Here is a 25,838-nt window from a genome sequence, read left to right as displayed (position 1 = left end):
CACTTTAATTCATCAAAATTTACATTTCACGGGGGATGCTTCCGGGCGGCAGCCATGATGGTTGCTTTTTTTAGAGGCTGAGTAGAACTCTCGATAAATCTACTGTTTATCGGACACAAGATACGCCATCCATACTCATAAATACCACTATCGGATCATACATAACAGACAGTTTGGGTTGATACCGTTAGTTTGCAGTTTCTCAGTCCTAAAGAACTGGAACGGTATAGTCGGCAGTAGCTGCCTTACAATAGACCGGGCTTTACCTAACCCCCCCGGCTATCCGGGTAGAACAGCTTATTATGCTGTAACATTTTTGCTAGTCTTAACCAGAGTCTGATTCGCACCACAGTGCTATACCCTATATTGAACCTGACTAGAGATACTATTTCAATGGCCAGGGATTCTATCACAAGAGCCACCAAGATGGAGTCAGAAGTAAAGGCCGGAGAAGAAAGCATCTGCAACATACTTGATGCGCACTACAAGGAGCTGATCCAGCTTGTGAGACACTGTTTTTTTTTATGTTGCAGACCGACGGGATCAGAGGGTGAACGGCTCCAGTCTTGCCAGCACACAAGCTGAAGAAACAGGCCGATACAATCCTGAGGCTGTTGTAATCACAGAGTTGGCCGAGGTCTATACACCCCACAATGAGAGCTTGGACATAACGGCAATTCTACAAAATACAGAGATTGAGCAGCCGGAACATCAAACGATCTGTACGGTTCCTATAGAGAAGGATAAAGTCACCCAGGAGATCCAAGACGGGCTATTACAGACTCTTGCGCACACGCTAGTTCTTACCGGGAGAGGCCTTGTCAAAAGTCAGTCAGAAGCCCTCTGCAGTCTGCAGGACATTGGAAGTCGCTTATCTGGGCTAACAATCTTCTGCTCTCCAACCCTTATGAAGGACTTTTTGCCTCTTTGGGGGACTGTCAGCCGCAACAAACAGGTTAGCCCAGGGACATCTATCCGACGAAGAGGGATCGGATAAGGTGCTAAGAAAGGTCATATAACGGCCTGTGATCCCAGGACAGGACATTTTAACGAAATAGACTGAGTTACTATGTGCTTTACTTATTGTCCTAATAATGACGGTCTAGAGACCTGAAACCCTAGGGGTCTGTGTAAATCAAACGTATGAATATAAGTTGTTTAGCAATATACTTGTTCCTTAGGATATATTATGCAATTGGGGCTAGTGGTCAATGTTTATACATATATGTGGGGGCTAGCTATGAATCCCTGTATAACCACCTTTAGTAGGGCAGAATCCGGTCCGGTTCAGGAACGTTCCAGCTGACCCGGTTTGTACCCCTATAACAGCCATATCAGGGTCTTTATAACTTTAATAGATGTTAGGAAGAGTAGGCAGTGAAAATGCCAGAGTGCTATATTAACGTGACCCCTAACTAGTATGAAAAGTGGCGATGTATTTTCACCAAAACTACTTACACATGGCCCTGATGGAGGTTGGCTGCAAATTAAATGTCTGTCATCTATCTCAACATGTCTATGCCACATGATGCCTGTGTTATATTCAGAGTTATATATTATGTTGTTCATGCTGCATAAAAAACTAAGACCATATTATCAGGCTTATACCCCGGAGATGGGTATTTAAGTTAACACCCCCCCCCCCAAGTTATTAGAGGTTTTGAGTCCTACAGTAATTAAAATTGCCTATATTAAGTTTTAACGGATCCCTCTGAGTCCTACTCATAAGTATGCCTTATCTGAACATCTACAAAGCTCCTCTAATATTTAATGCAGGTGATGTATTCCTGGTTGAAGATGTGTATCGATGCAATATCTCTTAGATATTAAGCTGCTCAAGCAAATCAGTCTATAAGCTATTTGGTGCCATCTATACTTTTTTCAAGATGTTTATCCTAACGGCTATATTATAGGAATATAAAAATAAAATCTGAGGTCCATATAATGAGACCCAAAAGTGGTCTCCTTACTTCATTAAACCTTCCTCTACACATTCTATTAATGTAGGTCCAAAAATGGCCTTCTTGATTCCATATGGAAGGTGTCTAATTGTCTAGGCATTTTGTATTAATTCTGATATTTAAAACTGTTAACTATTTATGGGATTAGTTGACGAGTTACAATGTTTGGATTGTACATTTCCCTGCTTGTACAGTATTGCAAGTTGTCGTGTACTTTTATATTATTTGTATTACTGCCATTAGTACCTCAATAAAAAGAATAAAAAAATGAATGAATGAAATGTAAATTTTGATGAATTAAAGTGCCCCTGTTTTTAATTGAATTTTTAAAAAACGGGCACTTGAGCATCAAAATTTACATTCACTTTAAAAAGAAACAGTGTCCTAAAAAAGTGAAACGTAAAATGTCTGTAGACGTCCTTTAGGCTAAGGGCATAACCATAAAACACAATACCATGTGCAGGAGCTCATTGGAGTAAAACAGCTGGTGCTGTGCACAGATCAACTAATTGCAAACCAACTAATCGATTATGAGATTCGTTGACAACTATTTTCATAATCGATTATTATGCTGATTAGTAGATGCAGCTCTATTGACTTTACAGTTCCTTTTTAAATGCTTATAAATCACTGCCTCATTCCTTGTTTTTATCAGTGGTGTTTGTGTATTTCGGTTAAAAAAATATTTTTTTTAAAAAAAATCACATTTGCTACTTTAACTTTTAAATAGGCAGTAGATTTAAACCCACATGTTTTAGTGTTAAGTTTTTTTTTTAAAGGTCCAGTAAATACAATAGGTTTGCAAAATCAACAAATGCATGGTAAACAGACAATGCAATAGCACTTAGTCTAAATTTTATTTTTATGACAAATTTCACAGTTTTATTTCTTTTTCCGCTCCTCCTGTATCATGTGACAGCCATCAGCCAATCACAAATGCATATATGTATATTCTTTAAATTCTTGCACATGCTCAGTAGGAGCTGGTGACTCAAAAAGTTTAAATATAAAAGGACTGTGCACATTTTGTTAATGTAAGTAAATTAAAAAGTTCAATAAAATTGCTTGTTCTATCTGAATCATGACATTTTATTTTGACTTGAGTGTCCCTTTAAGGGTTTCTGACCAGACCATTTGGTTGGCTGTAATGGAAGGGAAGTTAGGCTGCTGATTTTATTTAGCTATTTAAAAAAAAGACTGCATGCTCATCTGAGGTAGCTCTTCTGCATTGTGAGAGCAGGCGCTCTGGTTCACTTGCTGTCTGTGAGATTATAAATGCACAGGAAACGGCTCCTCGCCTGTGTCTCTGTGAGTGATCCCACACTTCATTTCCTTCCTGTGTAGTATGTTTGAGCCCTCTCAGCACTAGCAAAGGGGCCTCTCAGTTATCTCTCTCAATCACTGGGACACATCACTAGTAGACAAGACACTGTCAGCAAATTCACAGGTTTGTATGTGCCCTTTATTTCATGCATTGTGATCTGTTGCACTGAAGAGTCAGACAACAATAAGCACCCTTTGTGGCATTTAAATAAAAAAATATATATATATTTTTAACAATGTATATTTTGATATGACAGAGTTAACTGAAAAATACCTAATCGCTAAAATAAACTATTTTATGTCATATGATAATATTTAAATGGTACATATCATTGTGTGAAATATATAGTGTTGCATATAGGATCTTTCGCATACAAAGGAAAACTGGGAGACCGAGAATAAAGAATATTAAAATGTAACTATGGCTTCTAAAAAAAAATATATTGGTAAAATGTAATGTGTGTTCGTTGTGCCTGGCTCCTGAAAAATGTTGCTGGCTGCTAGTTAGTTCCTTGTACACAGTCCATTGTCTCCATGTAGAATTATGCTTCTTGATTGGAATTTGTAAAGACTGTCAGATCATTCACTTCCTTCAAAAATGTATTACTCACCACTGATATCTAATTCTGCCACATACCACCATTTGTTTCCCCCCCCCCGATGACCAGCCTCTCTTCTCATGACATATTTAGTTTTCCCTACCCTGTTTATTTTATTTTTCTCCTCCGTTCTCTCTCACTTTTCTTGGAGACGTCCATTTTTCTACATGCGCGCGCGCACACACACACACATATGTGTGTATGTATTGAGAAAAAGATCATACAGGATTTGCATACCACTCACTATTAAGTAATGTGGCTGACAGCATAGTTTTTCTTTTTTGCAGTAATATTTTTTTCAATAAAGAATGTTAGTACATTAGTAAAGTATTTGTGTTAAATGACTACAGGGAACAGTCTATAGCTGCTTTCCCTCCCTAACCTTTAAGGGCCTGATGATAAAAAAAAAAAACTTGCCGGCATGGAGAGAAATCTCGCCAATTATTTAGGGGCTGTTTTTGAGCATTATTTTGCAATGTAGGTGTCTCTCTCCTTCACATCCCAAACTTCGCATAGAGAGCAAAACCACTCTCAAGATTTTTTTTTTTTTTTCCTTTTTAAAATTCTTTGAGTGACCTCGTTATACTGACGAGACGTATTCGAGATGGCAACTCTCCACCTAAGAGGTGGAGAACAGGGTAGGGAAGCAGCAGTCTAATGACCGCTGCTTGATAAATCCTGACTGCAGGTTCTCTTGTGCAAGCCTGCAGTCACAAGGAGAAGTGCTTGATAAATCGAGACCATTAAATCCAACGTGTATTGGAGAGGTTGGAGGAAGCGGGTGGGTAGGGAGAGCAGTTTGTGTAGAACATTAGTGTATATGTGGTTGTGATGAGTGTACCTGTCCCCTCTCAAGCATTTTACTGTTTAGTGACCATAGAAAAGACAGATATTTCTTCTGTTAAGTGTGATCAGTCCACGGGTCATCATTACTTGTGGGATATTAACTGCTCCCCTACAGGAAGTGCAAGAGGATTCACCCAGCAGAGTTGCTATATAGCTCCTCCCCTCTACGTCACCCCCAGTCATTCTCTTGCACCCAACGACTAGATAGGATGTGTGAGAGGACTATGGTGATATATTTAGTTTTTATATCTTCAATCAAAAGTTTGTTATTTTATAATAGCACCGGAGTGTGTTATTCCTTCTCTGGTAGAATTTGAAGAAGAATCTACCTGAGTTTTTCTATGATTTTAGCCGTAGTAGTTAAGATCATATTGCTGTTTCTCGGCCATCTGAGGAGAGGTAAACTTCAGATCAGGGGACAGCAGGCAGATTAATCTGCAAAGAGGTATGTAGCAGTTTATTATTTTCTGACATGGAATTGATGAGAAAATCCTGCCATACCGTTATAATGTAAACTCAGCCTTGAATGCAGTAGATGTAGCTGATATCAGGCTGTCATGTATGTATATTTTACACTTCAGTTTTCTGGGAAATGGTACTTCTCTGGCTTTTAAACTGTATACATAGACTTAACCTATTTTGCAGGGACTTGCAATAGGTTTTAAATGACAATTAATTATTGAGGTAAAACGTTTTTTTGCTGGCATGTAAAAATGTTTTTTTCTCTGAGGTACTGGGTGAAAAAATGTTTTGGGCACTTTTTTTCCACTTGGCAATAGTTTTGATTTAAATTAGAGCAGTTCACTGATCCCTCTCACTGTTATGTGTGTGGGGGAGGGGCCATTTTGGTGCTTTCACTATGCATCAGAAAAACTCAGTCAGAGGTTCATTTTCTTCCTGCATGATCCGGTTCATCTCTACAGAGTTCAGGGATCTCAAGAGTCTTTTTTGAGGGAAGTAATCATTCACAGCAGAGCTGTGCTGATTGTATTGACTGTGATATAAAAAACGTTTATTTGTGTATTTTTTTCTGCTGCCTGGGTTAGTTATCATTTGCTGAGGGGAACAATCCTTTGCTAAAACTGTATATTCTGACAAAGATTGATGCTATAACTTAATTATTTTATCTGTTATAATATTTTCTGTGCTTCTTAAAGGCACAGTTCGTTTTCATATTATTTGTAAATTACTTTGAAAAGTATTTCCAAGTTGCTGTTTATTTGCTAGTGTGTTAAACATGTCTGATTCAAAGGAATATCTCTGTGCTATATGTGTTAATGCCAAAGTGGAGCCCAATAGAAATTTATGTACTAAATGTATTGATGCTACTTTAAAAAATAGTCAATCTGTACAAATTGAACATATTTCACCAAACAACGAGGGGAGAGTTATGCCGACTAACTCGCCTCACGTGTCAGTACCTGCATCTCCCGCTCAGGAGGTGCGTGATATTGTAGCGCCGAGTGCATCTGGGCGGCCATTACAAATCACATTACAAGATATGGCTACTGTTATGACTGAAGTTTTGGCTAAACTACCAGAACTAAGAGGTAAACGTGATCACTCTGGGATGAGAACAGAGTGCGCTGATAATGCAAGGGCCATGTCTGATACTGCGTCACAGTTTGCAGAACGTGAAGACTGAGAGCTTCATTCTGTGGGTGACGGTTCTGATCCAAATAAACTGGACTCAGACATTTCAAATTTTAAATTTAAGCTTGCGAACCTCCGTGTGTTACTAGGGGAGGTATTAGCGGCTCTGAATGATTGTAACACAGTTGCAATCCCAGAAAAAATGTGTAGGTTGGATAAATATTTTGCGGTACCGACGAGTACTGACGTTTTTCCTATACCTAAGAGACTTACTGACATTGTTACTAAGGAGTGGGATAGACCCGGTGTGCCTTTCTCACCCCCTCCTATATTCAGAAAAATGTTTCCAATAGACGCCGCCACACGGGACTTATGGCAAATGGTCCCTAAGGTGGAGGGAGCAGTTTCTACTTTAGCTAAGCGTACCACTATCCCAGTGGAGGATAGCTGTGCTTTTTCAGATCCAATGGATAAAAAATTAGAGGGTTACCTTAAGAAAATGTTTGTTCAACAAGGGTTTATATTGCAACCTCTTGCATGTATTGCGCCTGTCACGGCTGCAGCAGCATTTTGGTTTGAGTCTCTGGAAGAGACACTTCAATCATCCACACTAGATGACATCACACACAAACTTAAATTCCTTAAGTTAGCTAATTCATTTATTTCAGATGCCGTAGTACATTTAACTAAACTTGCGGCTAAAAATTCAGGATTCGCCATTCAGGCACGCAGAGCTCTGTGGCTAAAATCCTGGTCAGCTGATGTTACGTCTAAATCTAAATTGCTTAATATTCCTTTCAAAGGGCAGACCTTATTCGGGCCCGGCTTGAAAGAGATTATTGATGACATTACAGGAGGTAAAGGTCATGCCCTGCCTCAGGACAAGGCCAAAGCCAAGGCTAGACAGTCCAATTTTCGTTCCTTTCGTAATTTCAAAGCAGGAGCAGCATCAACTTCCTCTGCACCAAAACAGGAAGGAGCTGTTGCTCGCTACAGACAAGGCTGGAAACCTAACCAGTCCTGGAACAGGGGCAAACAGGCCAGAAAACCTGCTGCTGCCCCTAAGACAGCATGAATTGAGGGCCCCCGATCCGGGACCGGATCTAGTGGGGGGCAGACTTTCCCTCTTCGCCCAGGCTTGGGCAAGAGATGTTCAGGATCCCTGGGCGTTAGAGATCATATCTCAGGGATACCTTCTGGACTTCAAATCCTCTCCCCCAAGAGGGAGATTTCATCTGTCAAGGTTGTCAACAAACCTAACAAAGAAGGAAGCGTTTCTACGCTGCGTACAAGATCTTTTATTAATGGGAGTGATCCATCCAGTTCCGCGGTTGGAACAAGGACAAGGGTTTTACTCAAATCTGTTTGTAGTTCCCAAAAAGAGGGAACCTTCAGGCCAATCTTGGATTTAAAGATCCTAAACAAATTCCTAAGAGTTCCATCGTTCAAGATGGAAACTATTCGAACAATTTTGCCCATGATCCAAGAGGGTCAGTACTTGACCACAGTGGATTTAAAGGATGCTTACCTTCACATACCGATTCACAGAAGTCATTACCGGTATCTAAGGTTTGCCTTTTTAGACAGGCATTACCAGTTTGTAGCTCTTCCATTCGGACTGGCTACGGCTCCAAGAATCTTCACAAAGGTTCTGGGCACTCTTCTGGTGGTACTAAGACCGCGAGGAATTTCAGTAGCTCCGTACTTAGACGACATACTGATACAAGCTTCAAGCTTTCAAACTGCCAAATCTCATACAGAGATAGTACTGGCATTTCTAAGGTCGCATGGATGGAAAGTGAACGAAGAGAAAAGTTCTCTCTTTCCACTCACAAGAGTTCCCTTCCTGGGGACTCTGATAGATTCTGTAGAAATGAAGATTTACCTGACAGAGGACAGGTTAACAAAACTTCAAAATGCATGCCGTGTCCTTCATTCCATTCAAGAGACTAGAAATTCTCTTCTATGGTGGCTTTATCGGCCACATCTGTCCAGGGGAATGCCATTCAGCAGGCCAGACTGGTCAATTGTAACAACAGACGCCAGCCTACTAGGTTGGGGCGCTGTCTGGAATTCTCTGAAGGCTCAGGGACTATGGAATCAGGAGGAGAGTCTTCTTCCAATAAACATTCTGGAATTGAGAGCAGTCCTCAATGCTCTTCTGGCTTGGCCCCAGTTAGCAACTCGGGGGTTCATCAGGTTCCAGTCGGACAACATCACGACTGTAGCTTATATCAACCATCAGGGAGGGACAAGAAGCTCCCTAGCAATGATGGAAGTATCGAAGATAATTCGCTGGGCAGAGTCTCACTCTTGCCACCTGTCTGCAATCCACATCCCGGGAGTGGAGAACTGGGAGGCGGATTTCTTAAGTCGTCAGACTTTTCATCCGGGGGAGTGGGAACTTCATCCAGAGGTCTTTGCCCAAATACTTCCACGTTGGGGCAAACCAGAGATAGATCTCATGGCGTCTCGACAGAACGCCAAGCTTCCGCGCTACGGGTCCAGATCCAGGGATCCGGGAGCGGTCCTGATAGATGCCTTGACAGCACCATGGACCTTCAGGATGGCTTATGTGTTTCCACCTTTCCCGATGCTTCCTCGATTGATTGCCAGAATCAAACAGGAGAAAGCATCAGTGATTCTAATAGCGCCTGCATGGCCACGCAGGACTTGGTATACAGATCTGGTGGACATGTCATTCTGTCCACCTTGGTCGTTACCTCTGAAACAGGACCTTCTGATTCAGGGTCCTTTCAAACATCAAAATCTAACTTCTCTGAAGCTGACTGCTTGGAAATTGAACGCTTGATCTTATCAAAGCGTGGTTTTTCTGAGTCAGTTATTGATACCTTAATACAGGCTAGGAAGCCTGTCACCAGAAAGATTTACCATAAAATATGGCGTAAATACCTATATTGGTGCGAATCCAAAGGTTACTCTTGGAGTAAGGTTAGGATTCCTAGGATATTGTCTTTTCTACAAGAAGGTTTAGAAAAGGGGTTATCCGCTAGTTCCTTAAAGGGACAGATCTCAGCTCTGTCCATTCTGTTACACAAGCGTCTGTCAGAAGTTCCAGACGTTCAGGCTTTTTGTCAGGCTTTGGCCAGGATTAAACCTGTGTTTAAAGCTGTGGCTCCACCATGGAGTTTAAACCTTGTTCTTAACGTTTTACAGGGTGTTCCGTTTGAACCCCTTCATTCCATTGATATAAAGTTGTTATCTTGGAAAGTTCTATTTTTAATGGCTATTTCCTCGGCTCGAAGAGTCTCTGAGTTATCAGCCTTACATTGTGATTCTCCTTATTTGATTTTTCACTCGGATAAGGTAGTTCTGCGTACTAAGCCTGGGTTCTTACCTAAGGTAGTCACTAACAGGAATATCAATCAGGAGATTGTTGTTCCATCCTTGTGCCCAAATCCTTCTTCGAGGAAGGAACGTCTTTTGCACAATCTGGATGTAGTTCGTGCCCTTAAATTTTATTTACAGGCAACTAAAGATTTTCGACAAACGTCTTCCCTGTTTGTCGTTTACTCTGGTCAGAGGAGAGGTCAAAAAGCTTCTGCTACCTCTCTCTCTTTTTGGCTTCGTAGCATAATTCGTTTAGCTTATGAGACTGCTGGACAGCAGCCTCCTGAAAGAATTACAGCTCATTCCACTAGAGCTGTGGCTTCCACTTGGGCCTTTAAGAATGAGGCCTCTGTTGAACAGATTTGCAAGGCTGCAACTTGGTCTTCGCTTCATACTTTTTACAAATTTTACAAATTTGACACTTTTGCTTCCTCGGAGGCTATTTTTGGGAGAAAGGTTCTTCAGGCAGTGGTTCCTTCTGTATAAAGAGCCTGCCTATCCCTCCCGTCATCCGTGTACTTTTGCTTTGGTATTGGTATCCCACAAGTAATGATGACCCGTGGACTGATCACACTTAACAGAAGAAAACATAATTTATGCTTACCTGATAAATTCCTTTCTTCTGTAGTGTGATCAGTCCACGGCCCGCCCTGTTTTTTAAGGCAGGTAAATATTTTTTAAATTATACTCCAGTCACCACTACACCCTTGGCTTCTCCTTTCTCGTTGGTCCTTGGTCGAATGACTGGAGGTGACGTAGAGGGGAGGAGCTATATAGCAACTCTGCTGGGTGAATCCTCTTGCACTTCCTGTAGGGGAGCAGTTAATATCCCACAAGTAATGATGACCCGTGGACTGATCACACTACAGAAGAAAGGAATTTATCAGGTAAGCATAAATTATGTTTTCTTCCTTCTCCCATGGTAGTGTAAGTGTGTTTGTGGGGGTAGGTTTCAGGTAATATACCTATGTCTGTTTGTTCATTGAGATACCATTTATATTACAGTTGTTCTGTATAGATCATATATATTTAATTTGCTTACAAAATCTGACTTGCTTTGATTTTGCATGTGATACCTAGTTCTTTGTAATAGGCTTTCAATTTATGTAGCAAATCGCTTTCACGGTTTTAAATTAACTTTCATGATACAAACAGAACATGTAATTTTAAAAGGCTTTTCAATTTACTTTTATCATTCCATGTACTTAGTTTTCTTGATATCCTTTGTTGAAAGAAATTCCTGGATAGGCTCAGGAGTGACTGCACTACAGGGAGCTAGCATTTTGTCCCAAATCTGAAAATGCTAGTTAGGACAAACTGTGTGTAATTTAAAAATCTCAGTGATGCAGCATACCATGATTTGTATAGGTGTTTATTATGGGTCTGGGGGCTATTTTGTTCAAATCCTATTTATTTAATGTTTTTAATTCTGAATGCATCTATATCAGAGTCTGTCAGATTCTGGAAATTGGTTAAGAATGTCTCTTCTGTTGGAAATTATTTAGATTCTGTAACTTGTTACCTTGCCAATCTCTTCTCTTTAGTGCTCTAACTGGCTATTTTTTGTTCTGTATTTGTCAACTGCTGGTCTATAGCAGTCAGTAACTGATATGACAGGCAATGAAGGTAGAGATAACATGGTTGCGATACGTCTCTCTATGTTATTATCTGGTTGTATAATAACATCTTGGTTCTCTCTTACAGGGGTTTACACAGCTTCAAAATGTCCAAGGTAAGGGTTAATGTCCTAGCGGCATTTACTAAGCTACATCTAATGTCTTTTAAATGTATAGGATAGTATATTACAGAAGTGTAAATTTGCCTAAATGACGAGGTACTCCAAAATGTCTTATGTTCTATCTTAAAAAAAAAAAAAATGTATTACAGTGCTCCTCCCCTTTTTTTTTTTTTGAGTGTGTGTTATTTGTAGAGCGCCAACAGATTCCGTAGTTCTGTAAACATAGGCATGAGATGCAAGGCAACATTTGCCTGCCGAGAGTTGAAATGTTGTAGTCGGCTCTTATGAAGGTGAATCTGCAGCTGGGCTCATAGGCTTACATGCTAAGAGGGTTCAAGGGGATAGCAAAGGAGGAGAGGAACTGAGGTTAAAAAAGGTTAATGTAGGTTCATTAGAGTCTTTGGAGAGCACTTGAAACTTGCAAAACTAGGGGAGAGTCTTGTGGAGCGAGGCAGAGAATTCCACAAAAATGGGGGTCAGTCTGGAGAGGTCCTGTAGACAGGAATGTGAGGAGGTAGCAGGAGAGGAGGAGGTCATGAGCAGAGCGAATGGGTCAGGAGGGAGAGTGTCTAGAGACAAGGTCTGAGATATAGGGGGAAACAGTGCAACTGAGCGCCTTGTATGTTAGAGTCAGAATTTTGTGTTTTAATTCTGGGGCTAGAGGAAGCCATTGAAGGGATAGATGAAGAGCAACGTGTAAGGAAGATGAGCCTGACAGAGGCATTCTTTATGGATTGTAAATGAGCTAGATGGCAGCCATAGAGGATGAAGTTACAGTAGTCAAGGCGGCAAAGGATGAGAGAGTGGATTAGAATCTTAGTTGTGTCTTGTGTAAGGCAATGTTGAATTTTGGAGATGGTGGAAGCAGCATAAAGTCACCAAAGACTGAGTGTGAGGAGTAAAAGAAAGATCTGCATAAAGTGTGACCCTAAAAAACCTGGCATGTGGGGTTGGTGTATTGATTGAATTTATGACCGTACTTTTTCTGCATAAGCCAGTGAGCAGTAAGTCTGGGGACTGTGTTGTACATTGTTGTATAATTCCTGTTTTTTTTTTTCCGCTTTACATTTAAACATCTTTTGCTGCTTTTTATATACACAATAGGAAATATTAGTAATATGTTTTTTTTTAATTGTACCCAAAGTGCATACACTACAGTCGGATACACTCTCACAACTATTTCACAGGAGATATAAAGCACATCATTTTTTAAAAAAAAATTATTTTGTAAAGGCCAAAAAATATGCACTTTTAAATGGGTATTAAAGGGACACTAACCCCAAAATTTTTCTTTCATGATTCAGATAGAGCATCCAATTTTAAGCAACTTTCTAATTTACTCCTATTAACAATTTTTCTATGTTCTCTTGCTATCTTTATTTAAAAAGCAGGAATGTGATGCATAGGGGCCAGTCCATTTTTGGTTGAGAACCTGGGTTATGCTTGCTTATTGGTGGGGTAAATGTAAGCCTCCAATAAGCAAGCGCTATCCATGGTGCTGAACCTTAAATGGGCTGTCTGCTAAGATTTACATTCCCGCTTTTAAAATAAAGATTGCAAGAGAGAGAAGAAAAATTGATAATAGGAGTAAATTAGAAAAGTTGCTTAAAATTTCATGCTCTATCTAAATCATTAAAGAAAAAATTTATAGATTTTATATATTCAGTTTTTTCACTTATTAAAGTCAATTTATCAAAGGTGACATGCCAATGCGAAACTAAAATACTACTAGGGTATGTACCATCCTTGCATACAAAATGGAATTATTCTTTGGTCCTTTTTCCCAGCCACAACCTCAGTTTTCAAACCCCGAGACTCCAGGCTATGTTGGGTTTGCTAACCTCCCGAATCAAGTGCACCGGAAGTCAGTGAGGAAAGGCTTTGAATTCACACTCATGGTTGTGGGTAAGGATGGACAGTGTAACTGGCAATGCATTGTTTTGTCTTGTGTGATTGATTATAAAGTAGTCCATTATTAAAAGTGTGATAAACACTTGGTTCTCTAATTTCAAATAAGGCAGGTTATGACAATTTATCACATATTCTATCAGTGATATATATCAAACTTTGGAAAATATTTAAATATTATAGGGACATGAAAGTCAAAATTATGAGACAGCATGCAATTTTAAGAAACTTTTCAAATGTACTTTGTTCTTTTGGCATTCTTTGTTGATATACATACTTGTGTATCACAGGCACAGCAGTGCCCTACTATAAGCTAGCAGGTGATTTGTGGCTACACACAAATGCTTCTTATCATTGGCTTAGCTGCTGAACTGATTTTAACTACATGTTTAACATCTTTGCAGGTGTTAAATCACAGTTCTATGAACAGTGTAATAAAATGTTGTAATACATTGGGCCAATTTCTTTTTCCCATTTATGTTCTTTAAATTAGCTAGCTAAAAGGGACAGTAAACCATGTGCAGAATTATGTAACATAATCCTAGCGACACCTTCAAAATCGAGAGATTTTTTTCCAAAAGTGTGTCATGGGCACGCTGTAAAATCACTGCGTGCCATTTAACTAAATGTAGTGCCAACGTGCCAGGTAAAGCAGCCACACAGCGCATCCGTGAGGCACTTTTGAGGGGGAAAAAATCATAAGAGGCTGTCGAGGAGCGGAAGGTAAGTATATACCTTTTGGGGGGGTTAAATCTCTCACATCTCTTGGTTTTTAAAGGGGTCATATAGTGCAGAATTATTTAACATTATTTTTTAAGTTTACTGTCCCTTTAAATATTTCTCTGAGCTAGAGAAGTGCGTTTGCATTAAGATTTTGTTTAAAATAATCTAAAAGCTGAGAGCTAAAAATAAACTATTCTTCTTCCTGTAATTTTTGTCATGTCCTGCTTTGTCAGTTTATCTATTGGTAGATCTGCCTTGCTTATTAGAGCTACCCTGTCCTATTTATAACTGTTTTCTATTGATTAGAGTGGGATTTGACTCCTGAAATATCATTAGCATTGCAAGGTTAGTTTGGAGCTTGTGCATTTTGAATTTACACTAGACTAAAACATATTTTTGTTTCAAAATTCTTATTTGCAGGAGAATCCGGATTGGGGAAATCTACTCTGATTAACAGTCTTTTCCTGACGGATCTTTATCCTGAGCGTGTGGTGCCTGGCGCAGCTGGTAAAAACTTTTACTATGTTAATGGAGCAACAGTAAAATTACTTATGTAAATCATCATTATCTGATGCATTTTATTTTGTAACGCAACATCTATTTCCTATAGTACTCTTCTTTAATTCGACTAGTTACAAATTTATCAGAATTCCGCCAACAGAGTTCTGCCCGCCGAGGATGAGCTGCTGCGTACAGGGGCGTATATGTACCCCACTGTCGCTTGGTAAATCGAGCCCATAGAGGACTGAAAGTTCTCCTGCATTAAAGTTCTCCATAGCTACTGTGGAGAACAGCATTAGAAATATATTCTCTACTAGCTGTAGAAGCAATGTTACAAAAAAAGGGCTCTACAAGGCGCACAAATAATATATATAAAAAAGTGCAATAATATCTATTGGGGCATAAAAATAATATATAAAAGAAGCGCTAATATTTCTATTGATTTATAAATGACTTGCATGGAGAATTTTGCTTATTTTCAATGATAAATAAGGCTCAGATACTAATTTGACTGGAGAAATTTATCTTTACATCTCCTATGGAGAAGCATAAAAAAAAAAAAAAAAAACAACAACAATTTGAAGATGCTCTTCTCGAAAGGAGAGCTGAGGAGTACCCATAGGAGAATTTGTCGACCTTAAAAAAAGAATCCTATAACAGAAAAAGCACTTTATTTATGTTACACGAGTTTGATAAAATCTGGTGCAGTAGGGTATGCTTTATATTGCCGGAGAAGCGGAGTAAGAAAAACAAAACATTTACGTAAAGCTAATTCAAAAAACCAAAAAGGTACAGATTAATTTGCCAATGATGAATTTATACGTTTCATATAAATGTTTTTGATTGTTCTACCAGTAAGATATAAATTGACTTTTGAAGTTGTACATTAACTCTGTGCCATTTTCATTGAAAATGCTGATTTTTAGAATGATTTTTATGTGCTTAAAGGGACAGTAAAGTCAGAATTACTTATGATTCCGATACAACATGTTAAGCAAGCTTCCAATTTATTTCTATCAAATTTACTTTGTTCATTTATATCCTTTGTTGAATAGCATACTGAGGTAGGTGCAGTAGCAGCAATGAACTGACTTCAGCTAGTTATTGATTGGCATATATGTCTTTTTATCATTGTGTAACCATATGTGTTCATCTAGCTCCTATTAGTGCATTTCTGCTCCTGAGCCTACTCTTCAACTTAGGATACCAAGAGAAATATGCAAATTTGATAGCTGTAAACTGGAAAGTTGTTTAAAAATTACATGCTCTGTCTGAATCCTGAACTTTAATTTTGATGCTCTTATATAGAGTCTCTTATTTTGTGTTTTTAATTTTATTTTTTAATGTATACACCAATTTTCATATAGCTGCGTGTAATAGACACTACTATTAAAAATGAATATGCACCTTTTTAAAAACTTACTTAAAGGGACAGTATACACTCATTTTCATATAACTGCATGTAATAGACACTACTATAAAGAATAGGATGCACAGATACTGATATAAAAATCCAGTATAAAACTGTTTAAAAACTTACTTAGAAGCTGTCAGTTTGGCTCTGTTGAAAAGGTAGCTGGAAAGCCCACTGCAAGTGACAAATAAGACACTCCCCCCCTCCCCCTTCTTTTGCATATGAAAAGACCCTTTACACAAACAGGAGCAAGCTGGAGTAGGTAGTCGAGCGTATTCACATAAAACTTTGGGGCTTGGTTAGGAGTCTGAAAATCAGAGCAATGTTATTTAAAAATAAGCAAAACTATACATTTAATTAAAAAAAAAAACTTTATGGGCTATATAAATAGATTATCTACAAAACATTTATGCAAAGAAAAAATGAGTGTATAATGTCCCTTTAAAAGCTCCCAGTTTGGCACTGTTGATAAGGTTTGGCTGTGACACCCAGTTAAAAGGGTTGGAAAAACATGAAGAGCAGACACTCTCCCTCCCCCCCTTCTCTGCATATGAAAAGACAGATAACATAATCAGGAGTCTCTATACATCTGACACTGTGGAGCTTGGTTAGGAGTCTGAAAATCAGCACAATGGTCTTAAAAAATAAGCAAAACTATGCATTGTTACAAAAACGCTACCAGATGGGCTATATAAATGGATTATTTACAAAACATTTATGCAAAGAAAAATCTAGTGTACAATGCCCCTTTAATTATTGTTCTGTGTGGGCAGTTAGATTTAGGCCAGCCCTGTACTGTCTAGACACTCTTACTGTACCTGGTGGTCATTTAACACTTGCTAAATTTGTCATATTCCAGATAAGATTGAACGGACAGTGGAGATTGAAGCCTCTACAGTGGAGATAGAAGAGAGAGGTGTAAAGCTGCGCCTCACTGTGGTTGACACTCCAGGTTATGGTGATGCTATGAATTGTGAGGACTGGTGAGTGTTGGTGTTAAGCTGTTTACTGAAAATATCTTCCAAAAGTATTGTTCCATCAATGTGCAGGAAACCCGGCGCCATACACTATGATTCAGTGTTCTCACTCAATACACATCCACTTGGTCTATTTCCACTTTATGCTATTCAAAGAAATCTCTTGTGGATGTCCATTAGGATGACAACACAATAAACACACATACGTTCTCCAGTACGTTAGAGCCATGATATCTAAAAACAAACAGCATACAGGGGACTCAATTTGTCGGGTATTGAGATTCCTACTCGCCTATAAAAAATAGTTTGGTTTTGTTTAATTCTTTTATTTTTGAGATATGTTTGGGGTCTTCAACAAAACTGTCAGTCAAGGGGTTATTAAATATAATCCTTTTTAACTGTCATTCTCATCCTGTTTATAAGCTTTGTGTAGGTAATGCAAATGTTTTTTTTGCCACAAGGAAAATATAAGATCCAATTTTCAGTTTCTGCATTTGTTGTACATTTCCTTCTGCAGCCGTATTGCTTCTACTGCTGTAAATGTCTTAAAGTGAATGTAAATTTTGATGCTAAAATGCCCGGTAAAAACAGGGGCACTTTAATTCATCAAAATTTACATTTCACTCCTGTTAAGAAAAAAATGTACCTTTTTAATCTTAACAGCAGATCAAGCTTCCTCCCCCCGTCGCAAAGCTTCTTCCTGGGTCTAAAATGAGGAATCCGGCTTCCTCCAATCACGGCATTGAATGAGACACAGATTCCCCCGGGGGGAAAGCCGTGATTGGAGGATGAACCATCCATCATATCTGATATCAGAAATGGCTTGCAACGACCGGAGGAAGCTGGAGCAGCTGTCAAGTTTAAAAGGTAAGTTTTTTTTTTTTTTTTTTGTTTTTTTTTTTCAGGAGTGAAATGTACATTTTGATGAATTAAAGTGCCCCTGTTTTCAGTCAAATTTTTAAAAACCGTGCACTTTAGCATCAAAATTTACATTCACTTTAAGGGTTTTCTTTAATATAATGCCGATATACTGGCTCATATTTTTATTTAAAAAAAATGTGTTTCTTTTACAAGATATGACGAGTCAACGGATTTCATCCTTACTTATGGGATTACACCTCCTGGTCAGCAGGAGGAGGCAAAGAGCACCACAACAGAGCTGTATATATAGCTCCTCCCTTCCCTCCCACCCCAGTCATTCTCTTTGTCTGTGTTAGTGATAGGAAGAGGTAAAGTGAGGTGTTAGTTTAGATTCTTCAATCAAGAGTTTATTATTTTTAAATGGTGCCAGTGTGTACTATTTTTTGCTCAAGGGTATAGCAATGGGATCTGTACAGATTCAAGTATGTGTTCTCTGTGACTTCAAGACTGTGTGCTGCCCTGCTGAATATGGTTTTAGCAGATTTTATCTAAGGCCCAGTTTGTTCCCACAGATTCCTGGAGGAGGAGGAGAAGGACCTCTGGCAGTGTGGGACGAATTATGCTGTTCCTCAGCATCGAGGTATGTGCAGTCTACCGCTTTCTGTGACACTTAGTAACTCAGAAAGGACTGTCGTTTTTCCTCTATGAGCTGGCTCTTTTACCCTATGTCTGTTACTTTATATGGTTCTGGGGGCTGCTCTCATATCATTGGGGCATACTGTCATCTGGGGTGTTCTTTAGTAAGAAAGGTACTATATTTAACCCCCTTATGTTTTGGGCTGACACTGGGGATTTTTACCTACACGCAATAACTCTGTTCTAGGTTTTCTCCCTGCAAGGTTCTGTTACACGCAGACCGGGAGTTTTTTTATTTGTATGGGGGACTGGCTTCTTTTTATTGTAGGCACTTGTGTTAGGTGCAATGTTTTTCTGGTTCCCAAGAGAATTTCGGAGATTGTTACATGGGAATGTGAAAGACCGGGTATCCCGTTCTCCCCTTCCCCTATTTTTAAGAAGATGTACCTTATAGCTGACACCGTCAGGATTTTCCATTTTAGCGCGCAGAGCCTTATGGTTAAAATCTTGGTCTGCGAATGTGTCTTCTAAATCAAAGCTTTTGGCTATTCCCTTCAAGGGAAAGACCCTATTTGGGCCTGATTTGAAAGAAATAATTTCTGATATTACGGGAGGTGAGGGTCATCTCCTCCCTCAAGACAAAACATCTAAGCAAAGGGGAAGACAGAGTAATTTTCGTTCCTTTCGTAATTTCAAAGGAGTTCCCTCTTCCTCTGCCGCTAAACAGGAAGGGAACGTTCCTCAAGCCTAAGCCATCTGGAAAAACCCAACCAGGCTTGGAATAAGGGTAAACAACTCAAGAAGCCTGCTGCTGCTCCCAAGACAGCATGAAGGGGCGGCCCCCGATCCGGGACCGGATCTAGTAGGGGGCAGACTTTCTCTCTTTGTCCAGGCTTGGATAAGAGACGTTCAGGATCCCTGGACACTGGAAATCGTGTCTCAAGGGTATCAGCTGGAGTTCAAAAATTCCGTCCCAAAGGGAAGATTTCTTCTTTCACGATTGTCTGTAGACCAGATAAAAAGAGAGGCGTTCTTACATTGTGTAAAAGACCTCTCCACTATGGGAGTAATTTTCCCCGTTCCAATACAGGGGCAGGTGTTTTTACTCAAATCTTTTTGTGGTTCCCAAAAAAGAGGGAACGTTCCGACCCATTTTAGATCTCAAGAGTCTAAACAAGTTTCTCAGAGTCCCATCCTTCAAGGTGGAGACTATTCGGACAATTCTTCCATTGATCCAGGATGGTCAATATATGACTACCGTGGACTTAAAGGATGCATATCTTCATATTCCTATCCACAGAGATCATCACCAGTTCCTGAGGTTTGCCTTTCTGGACAAACATTTTCAGTTCGTGGCCCTTCCTTTCTGGTTGGCCACGGCACCCAGGATCTTCACGAAGGTTCTAGGGTCTCGGCTGGCGGTTCTCAGACCGCGGGGCATTGCAGTGGCGCCTTATCTGGACGATATTCTGATCCAGGCGTCATCTTATCAGCTGACAAAGTCTCATACCAACATTGTCATATCCTTTCTAAGGACTCCGGGTGGAAGGTGAATCTAGAAAAGAGTTCATTAATTCAACAGACAAGGGTTCCCTTCCTGGGAACTCTAATAGACTCTGTATCTATGAAAATCTTTTTGACGGAAGTCAGAAAGTTAAAGATTCTGAATACATGCCGAACCCTTCAGTCCAATCCTCGGCCATCAGTGGCTCAGTGCATGGAGGTAATTGGATTGATGGTGGCGGCTATGGACATCATTCCGTTTGCTCATTTTCATCTCAGACCTCTACAACTGAGCATGCTCAGGCAGTGGAATGGAGATTATGCAAATTTGTCTCCTCAGATAGATCTGGATCAGGAGACGAGACTCTCTTCTTTGGTGGTTGTCGCCGGATCATCTGTCCCAAGGGACGTGCTTCCGCAGACCCTCATAGGTGATGGTGACAACGGACGCCAGTCTACTAGGTTGGGGTGCAGTCTGGAATTCCCTGAAGGCTCAGGGTGTGTGGACTCGGTCGAAGTCTCTAATTCCAATCAATATTCTGGAATTGAGAGCAATATTCAATGCGCTTCAGGCTTGCCCTCAGTTGGCTTCGGCCAAATTCATCCAGTTTCAGTCAGACAACATCACGACTGTGGCTTACATCAATCATCAGGGAGGAACAAGGAGTTCCTTAGCGATGACAGAAGAATCCAAAATAATTTGGTGGGCGGAGGCTCACTCTTGTTATCTGTCAGCAATCTACATTCCAGGAGTGGACAACTGGGAAGTGGATTTTTTGAGCAGACAGACGTTTCATCCGGGGGAATGGGAACTTCATCCGGAGGTCTTTGCAACCCTGAATCTCAGATGGGGCAGACCGGAGCTGGATCTTATGGCATCTCGTCAGAATGCAACGCTCCCGAGATAAGGATCCAGGCCCAACTGATAGATGCCTTGGCAATGCCTTGGTCGTTCAACCTAGCTTATGTGTTTTCACAGTTTGCTCTCCTTCCCCGGGTGATTGCTCGTCTCAAACAGGAGAGGCTTCAGTGATTCTCATTGCTCCAGGACTTGTTATGCCGATCTGGTAGACATGTCCTCTCTGCTGCCATGGAAGCTTCAGTTGAGGCAGGACCTTCTCATTCAGGGACCCTTCCATCATCCGAATCTAGTTTCTATGCAGCTGACTGCTTGGAGATTGAACGCTTAATTTTATCTAAGCGAGGGTTCTCTGATTCAGTCATTGATACCTTGATTCAGGCACGTAAGCCCGTTACTAGAAAAATTTACCATAAGATATGGCGTAAATATCTTTATTGGTGCGAATCCAAGGGCTACTCATGGAGTAGGGTTTGGATTCCCAGTATTTTATCTTTTCTCCAAGAAGTATTGGAGAAAGGGTTGCCAGCAAGTTCCTTAAAGGGACAGATTTCTGCTTTGTCTATTTTGCTACACAAACGTCTGTCAGATGTTCCAGATGTTCAATTCTTTTGTCAGGCTCTGACTAGAATCAGGCCTGTGTTTAGTCCAATTGCTCCTCCTTGGAGTTTGAATTTAGTATCTTGGAAAGTTTTATTTTTGGTTGCTATTTCTTCTGCTCGTAGAGTTTGAGCTTTCAGCTTTACAATGTGATTCTCCTTATCTTCTTTTCCATTCTGATGGTGGTGGTCTTACGTACCAAACCTGGTTTCCTTCCTAAGGTTGTTTCTAATAAGAATATTAATCAGGAACTTGTTGTTCCTTCCTTGTGTCCTAATCCTTCTAAGAAGGAGCGTCTGTTACTTAACTTGGACGTGGTCCGTGCCCTGAAGTTTTACTTGCAGGTGACTAAAGCTTTTCGTCAATCATCTTCATTATTTGTTGTTGTTTCTGGAAAACGTAGGGACCAGAAAGCTACGGCTACCTCTCTTTCTTTTTGGCTGAAGAGTATCATCCGTTTGGCATATGAGACTGCTGGACAGCAGGCTTCCTCATGGGCATTTAAAAATGATGCTTCTGTTGAGCAGATTTGCAAGGCTGCAACTTGGTCATCTCTTCACACTTTTTCCAAATTTTCCAAATTTGATACTTTTGCCTCGTCTGAGGCTGTTTTTGGGAGAAAGGTTCTTCAAGCAGTGGTGCCTTCCGTTTAGGTTCCTGTCTTGACCCTCCCTTTCATCGTGTCCTATTGCTTTGGTATTGTATCCCATAAGTAAGGATGAAATCCGTGGACTCGTCATATCTTGTAAAAGAAAAGGAAATTTATGCTTACCTGATAAATTTATTTCTTTTACGATATGACGAGTCCACGGCCCACCCTGTCAATTTCTAAGACAGGTCTTTATTTTTGTTAAACTTCAGTCACCTCTGCACCTTGGCTTTTCCTTTCTCTTCCTAACTTCGGTCGAATGACTGTAGTGGGAGAGAAGGGAGGAGCTATATATACAGCTCTGCTGTGGTGCTCTTTGCTTCCTCCTGGTGACCAGGAGGCGTAATCCCATAAGTAAGGATGAAATCTGTGGACTCGTCATATCGTAAAAGAAATACATTTATCAGGTAAGCATAAATTTCTATTTTTACCAAAATCATGTGGACACCACTACAAATTGAGTATAGGTGTTTAAGCCACACCAATTGCTAAAATGTGCATACAATCCTGCACACAGCCATGACATCCCCACAGTCTTTATATGTGGCACTGTCAAAGGGGGTCTCCTCTGTCAGTTTGTGAAATTTTTGCCCTACTAGATCTGCCCGGTCAACTGTAAATGCTATTATAAGTGGAAGAGTCTAGGTGCAACAACTACCCATCCACAAAGTGGTATACCATTGGAACTCTGGTTTTCAAGGTTTGGGCTATACTGCTTAGCTCCAGTGACGGGTCATTTTAATGCTACAGGATATAAAGCTGTGCTTCCAGCTGACATGGTTTGACAAGTTTACAGGGAGTGCAGAATTATTAGGCAAATGAGTATTTTGACCACATCATCCTCTTTATGCATGTTGTCTTACTCCAAGCTGTATAGGCTCGAAAGTCTACTACCAATTAAGTATATTAGGTGATGTGCATCTCTGTAATGAGAAGGGGTGTGGTCTAATGACATCAACACCCTATATCAGGTGTGCATAATTATTAGGCAACTTCCTTTCCTTTGGCAAAATGGGTCAAAAGAAGGACTTGACAGGCTCAGAAAAGTCAAAAATAGTGATATCTTGCAGAGGGATGCAGCACTCTTAAAATTGCAAAGCTTCTGAAGCGTGATCATCGAACAATCAAGCGTTTCATTCAAAATAGTCAACAGGGTCGCAAGAAGCGTGTGGAAAAACCAAGGCGCAAAATAACTGCCCATGAACTGAGAAAAGTCAAGCGTGCAGCTGCCAAGATGCCACTTGCCACCAGTTTGGCCATATTTCAGAGCTGCAACATCACTGGAGTGCCCAAAAGCACAAGGTGTGCAATACTCAGAGACATGGCCAAGGTAAGAGAGGCTCAAAGACGACCACCACTGAACAAGACACACAAGCTGAAACGTCAAGACTGGGCCAAGAAATATCTCAAGACTGATTTTTCTAAGGTTTTATGGACTGATGAAATGAGAGTGAGTCTTGATGGGCCAGATGGATGGGCCCGTGGCTGGATTGGTAAAGGGCAGAGAGCTCCAGTCCGACTCAGACGCCAGCAAGGTGGAGGTGGAGTACTGGTTTGGGCTGGTATCATCAAAGATGAGCTTGTGGGGCCTTTTCGGGTTGAGGATGGAGTCAAGCTCAACTCCCAGTCCTACTGCCAGTTTCTGGAAGACACCTTCTTCAAGCAGTGGTACAGGAAGAAGTCTGCATCCTTCAAGAAAAACATGATTTTCATGCAGGACAATGCTCCATCACACGCGTCCAAGTACTCCACAGCGTGGCTGGCAAGAAAGGGTATAAAAGAAGAAAATCTAATGACATGGCCTCCTTGTTCACCTGATCTGAACCCCATTGAAAATCTGTGATCCATCATCAAATGTGAGATTTACAAGGAGGGAAAACAGTACACCTCTCTGAACAGTGTCTGGGAGGCTGTGGTTGCTGCTGCACGCAATGTTGATGGTGAACAGATCAAAACACTGACAGAATCCATGGATGGCAGGCTTTTGAGTGTCCTTGCAAAGAAAGGTGGCTATATTGGTCACTGATTTGTTTTTGTTTTGTTTTTGAATGTCAGAAATGTATATTTGTGAATGTTGAGATGTTATATTGGTTTCACTGGTAAAAATAAATAATTGAAATGGGTATATATTTGTTTTTTGTTAAGTTGCCTAATAATTATGCACAGTAATAGTCACCTGCACACACAGATATCCCCCTAAAATAGCTATAACTAAAAACAAACTAAAAACTACTTCCAAAACTATTCAGCTTTGATATTAATGAGTTTTTGGGTTCATTGAGAACATGGTTGTTGTTCAATAATAAAATTAATCCTCAAAAATACAACTTGCCAAATAATTCTGCACTCCCTGTAGTGTGGACCACAGAGCCCTCTTCTTAACCTCCCCCTGAACACCTTTGCTATGAATTCTAATTCCAATGAAGAGCCAGACTTTCTTGCCCAACATGAGTGCCTTATGCCACCTCTTTTGGCTGAATGGGCACAATTTCCGACTGACTCACTCCAAAATCTTGTGAAAAGCCTTAACAGAAGAGTGGCAGTGGTACAGATGGTTAGGAGCTTTACTAATTTGTATTTATATTGTTGGTTTTTAATAAGATAATCTACAGGTAAAATTGCTGAACTATCCACTAGAATATGTTTGTTATTTTGCAATACAATGTATTCTCATTGTACAGATCTTGGGGAAGCCATGGGTAATGCACCAGAGCCATTCAAAATATTACAGCTTGCTTATTGCTGTGTTTTTTGCAGTTTTAAGCCAATCATTGCCTATGTTGATGACCAGTTTGAGAGATACTTGCATGACGAGAGTGGACTGAACAGACGTCACATTATAGATAACCGTGTACATTGCTGCTTTTACTTCATTTCTCCATTTGGTCATGGGTATGTAAAACAGTTGCCTTTATTTTCTATAGTCCTCTATCTATATTGTGTATCTGTGTCACTGTTAAAGTTGAAACTGTGTTTGTGTGTTTCAGATTGAAGCCTCTGGATGTTGAGTTTATGAAGGCTTTGCACAATAGAGTGAACATTGTACCTGTCATCGCCAAAGCTGACACACTGACACTTAGGGAACGTGAGAGACTCAAGAGAAGAGTAAGATGCAAACCAATCAATAAGCATAGTTTTTAGATTGTGATGGAATATATCCCATGTAACCTGCAAATAGTATGCTTCTATACTGTATTTCCATCTAAAGGGGAGGAGAATCCATGACTTAATTCATTACTATTGGGAATTAAGAACCTGGCCACCAGGAGGAGGCAAAGACACCCCAGCCAAAGGCTTAAATACCTCCCCCACTTCCCTCATCCCCCAGTCATTCTTTGCCTTTCGTCACAGGAGGATGGCAGAGGAGTGCCGGAGTTTTGTAGTAGTCTCTTATGGAGGGTAGTACTCTTCGCAGTGAGACTGGAGTTTCAAGTAGTCCTATCAGCCTCTCACTGAGAGCTTGGATGAAAGTTAGAGTCCGGAGATGCAGAGAGAGTCTTTCTGCGAAACCATCCCGACTCATATTAACAGCTCCATAAGCAATCAGCATTGACGAGTTTCGCTGCCTGCTTTCTTCATCCAAGTCCATGTTGGGAGCGAGGCTACTAACCTGTCACACTTGAAGGGCCGTGTTCCTGTTCCACGGCGTAGATTCTGTAAAGATTGTTTAATTTTTTTATTAATAATGATAACCTAGAAGACAGGGTCACAGTGTGGCGCCTTTTTATCTTTACAGAACCAAGGGTTAATATTCCTGGAAGGGGGAGTATTGAACAGGGGGGGTTTATACATGATA

At 40.3% G+C, this 25,838-nt stretch overlaps 1 protein-coding gene across 2 annotated transcripts in view; it reads left to right on the top strand.

Annotated features, from left to right (window-relative positions):
* Positions 1-25,838, top strand: part of SEPTIN2 (septin 2) — a 126,269-nt gene that overhangs the window by 4,339 nt on the left and 96,092 nt on the right. Inside the window, exons 1-7 of one of the 2 annotated variants that reach the window (XM_053709897.1) lie at positions 4,578-4,664; positions 11,378-11,405; positions 13,199-13,316; positions 14,463-14,549; positions 16,817-16,940; positions 24,800-24,934; positions 25,030-25,147. In XM_053709897.1, the coding sequence (XP_053565872.1) occupies positions 11,397-11,405; positions 13,199-13,316; positions 14,463-14,549; positions 16,817-16,940; positions 24,800-24,934; positions 25,030-25,147 (591 nt within the window). In that variant the 5' untranslated portion in view covers positions 4,578-4,664; positions 11,378-11,396. Of the gene's footprint in view, positions 1-4,577; positions 4,665-11,377; positions 11,406-13,198; positions 13,317-14,462; positions 14,550-16,816; positions 16,941-24,799; positions 24,935-25,029; positions 25,148-25,838 lie in introns of those variants that run through there. The other variant, XM_053709898.1, reaches the window with a different exon arrangement.

The sequence above is a fragment of the Bombina bombina genome, chromosome 4, assembly GCF_027579735.1.
Source record: "Bombina bombina isolate aBomBom1 chromosome 4, aBomBom1.pri, whole genome shotgun sequence".
NCBI lineage: Eukaryota > Metazoa > Chordata > Amphibia > Anura > Bombinatoridae > Bombina > Bombina bombina.
Note: the sequence above shows the minus strand (reverse complement) of the source record. Positions and strands in the feature narration are given on the sequence as shown.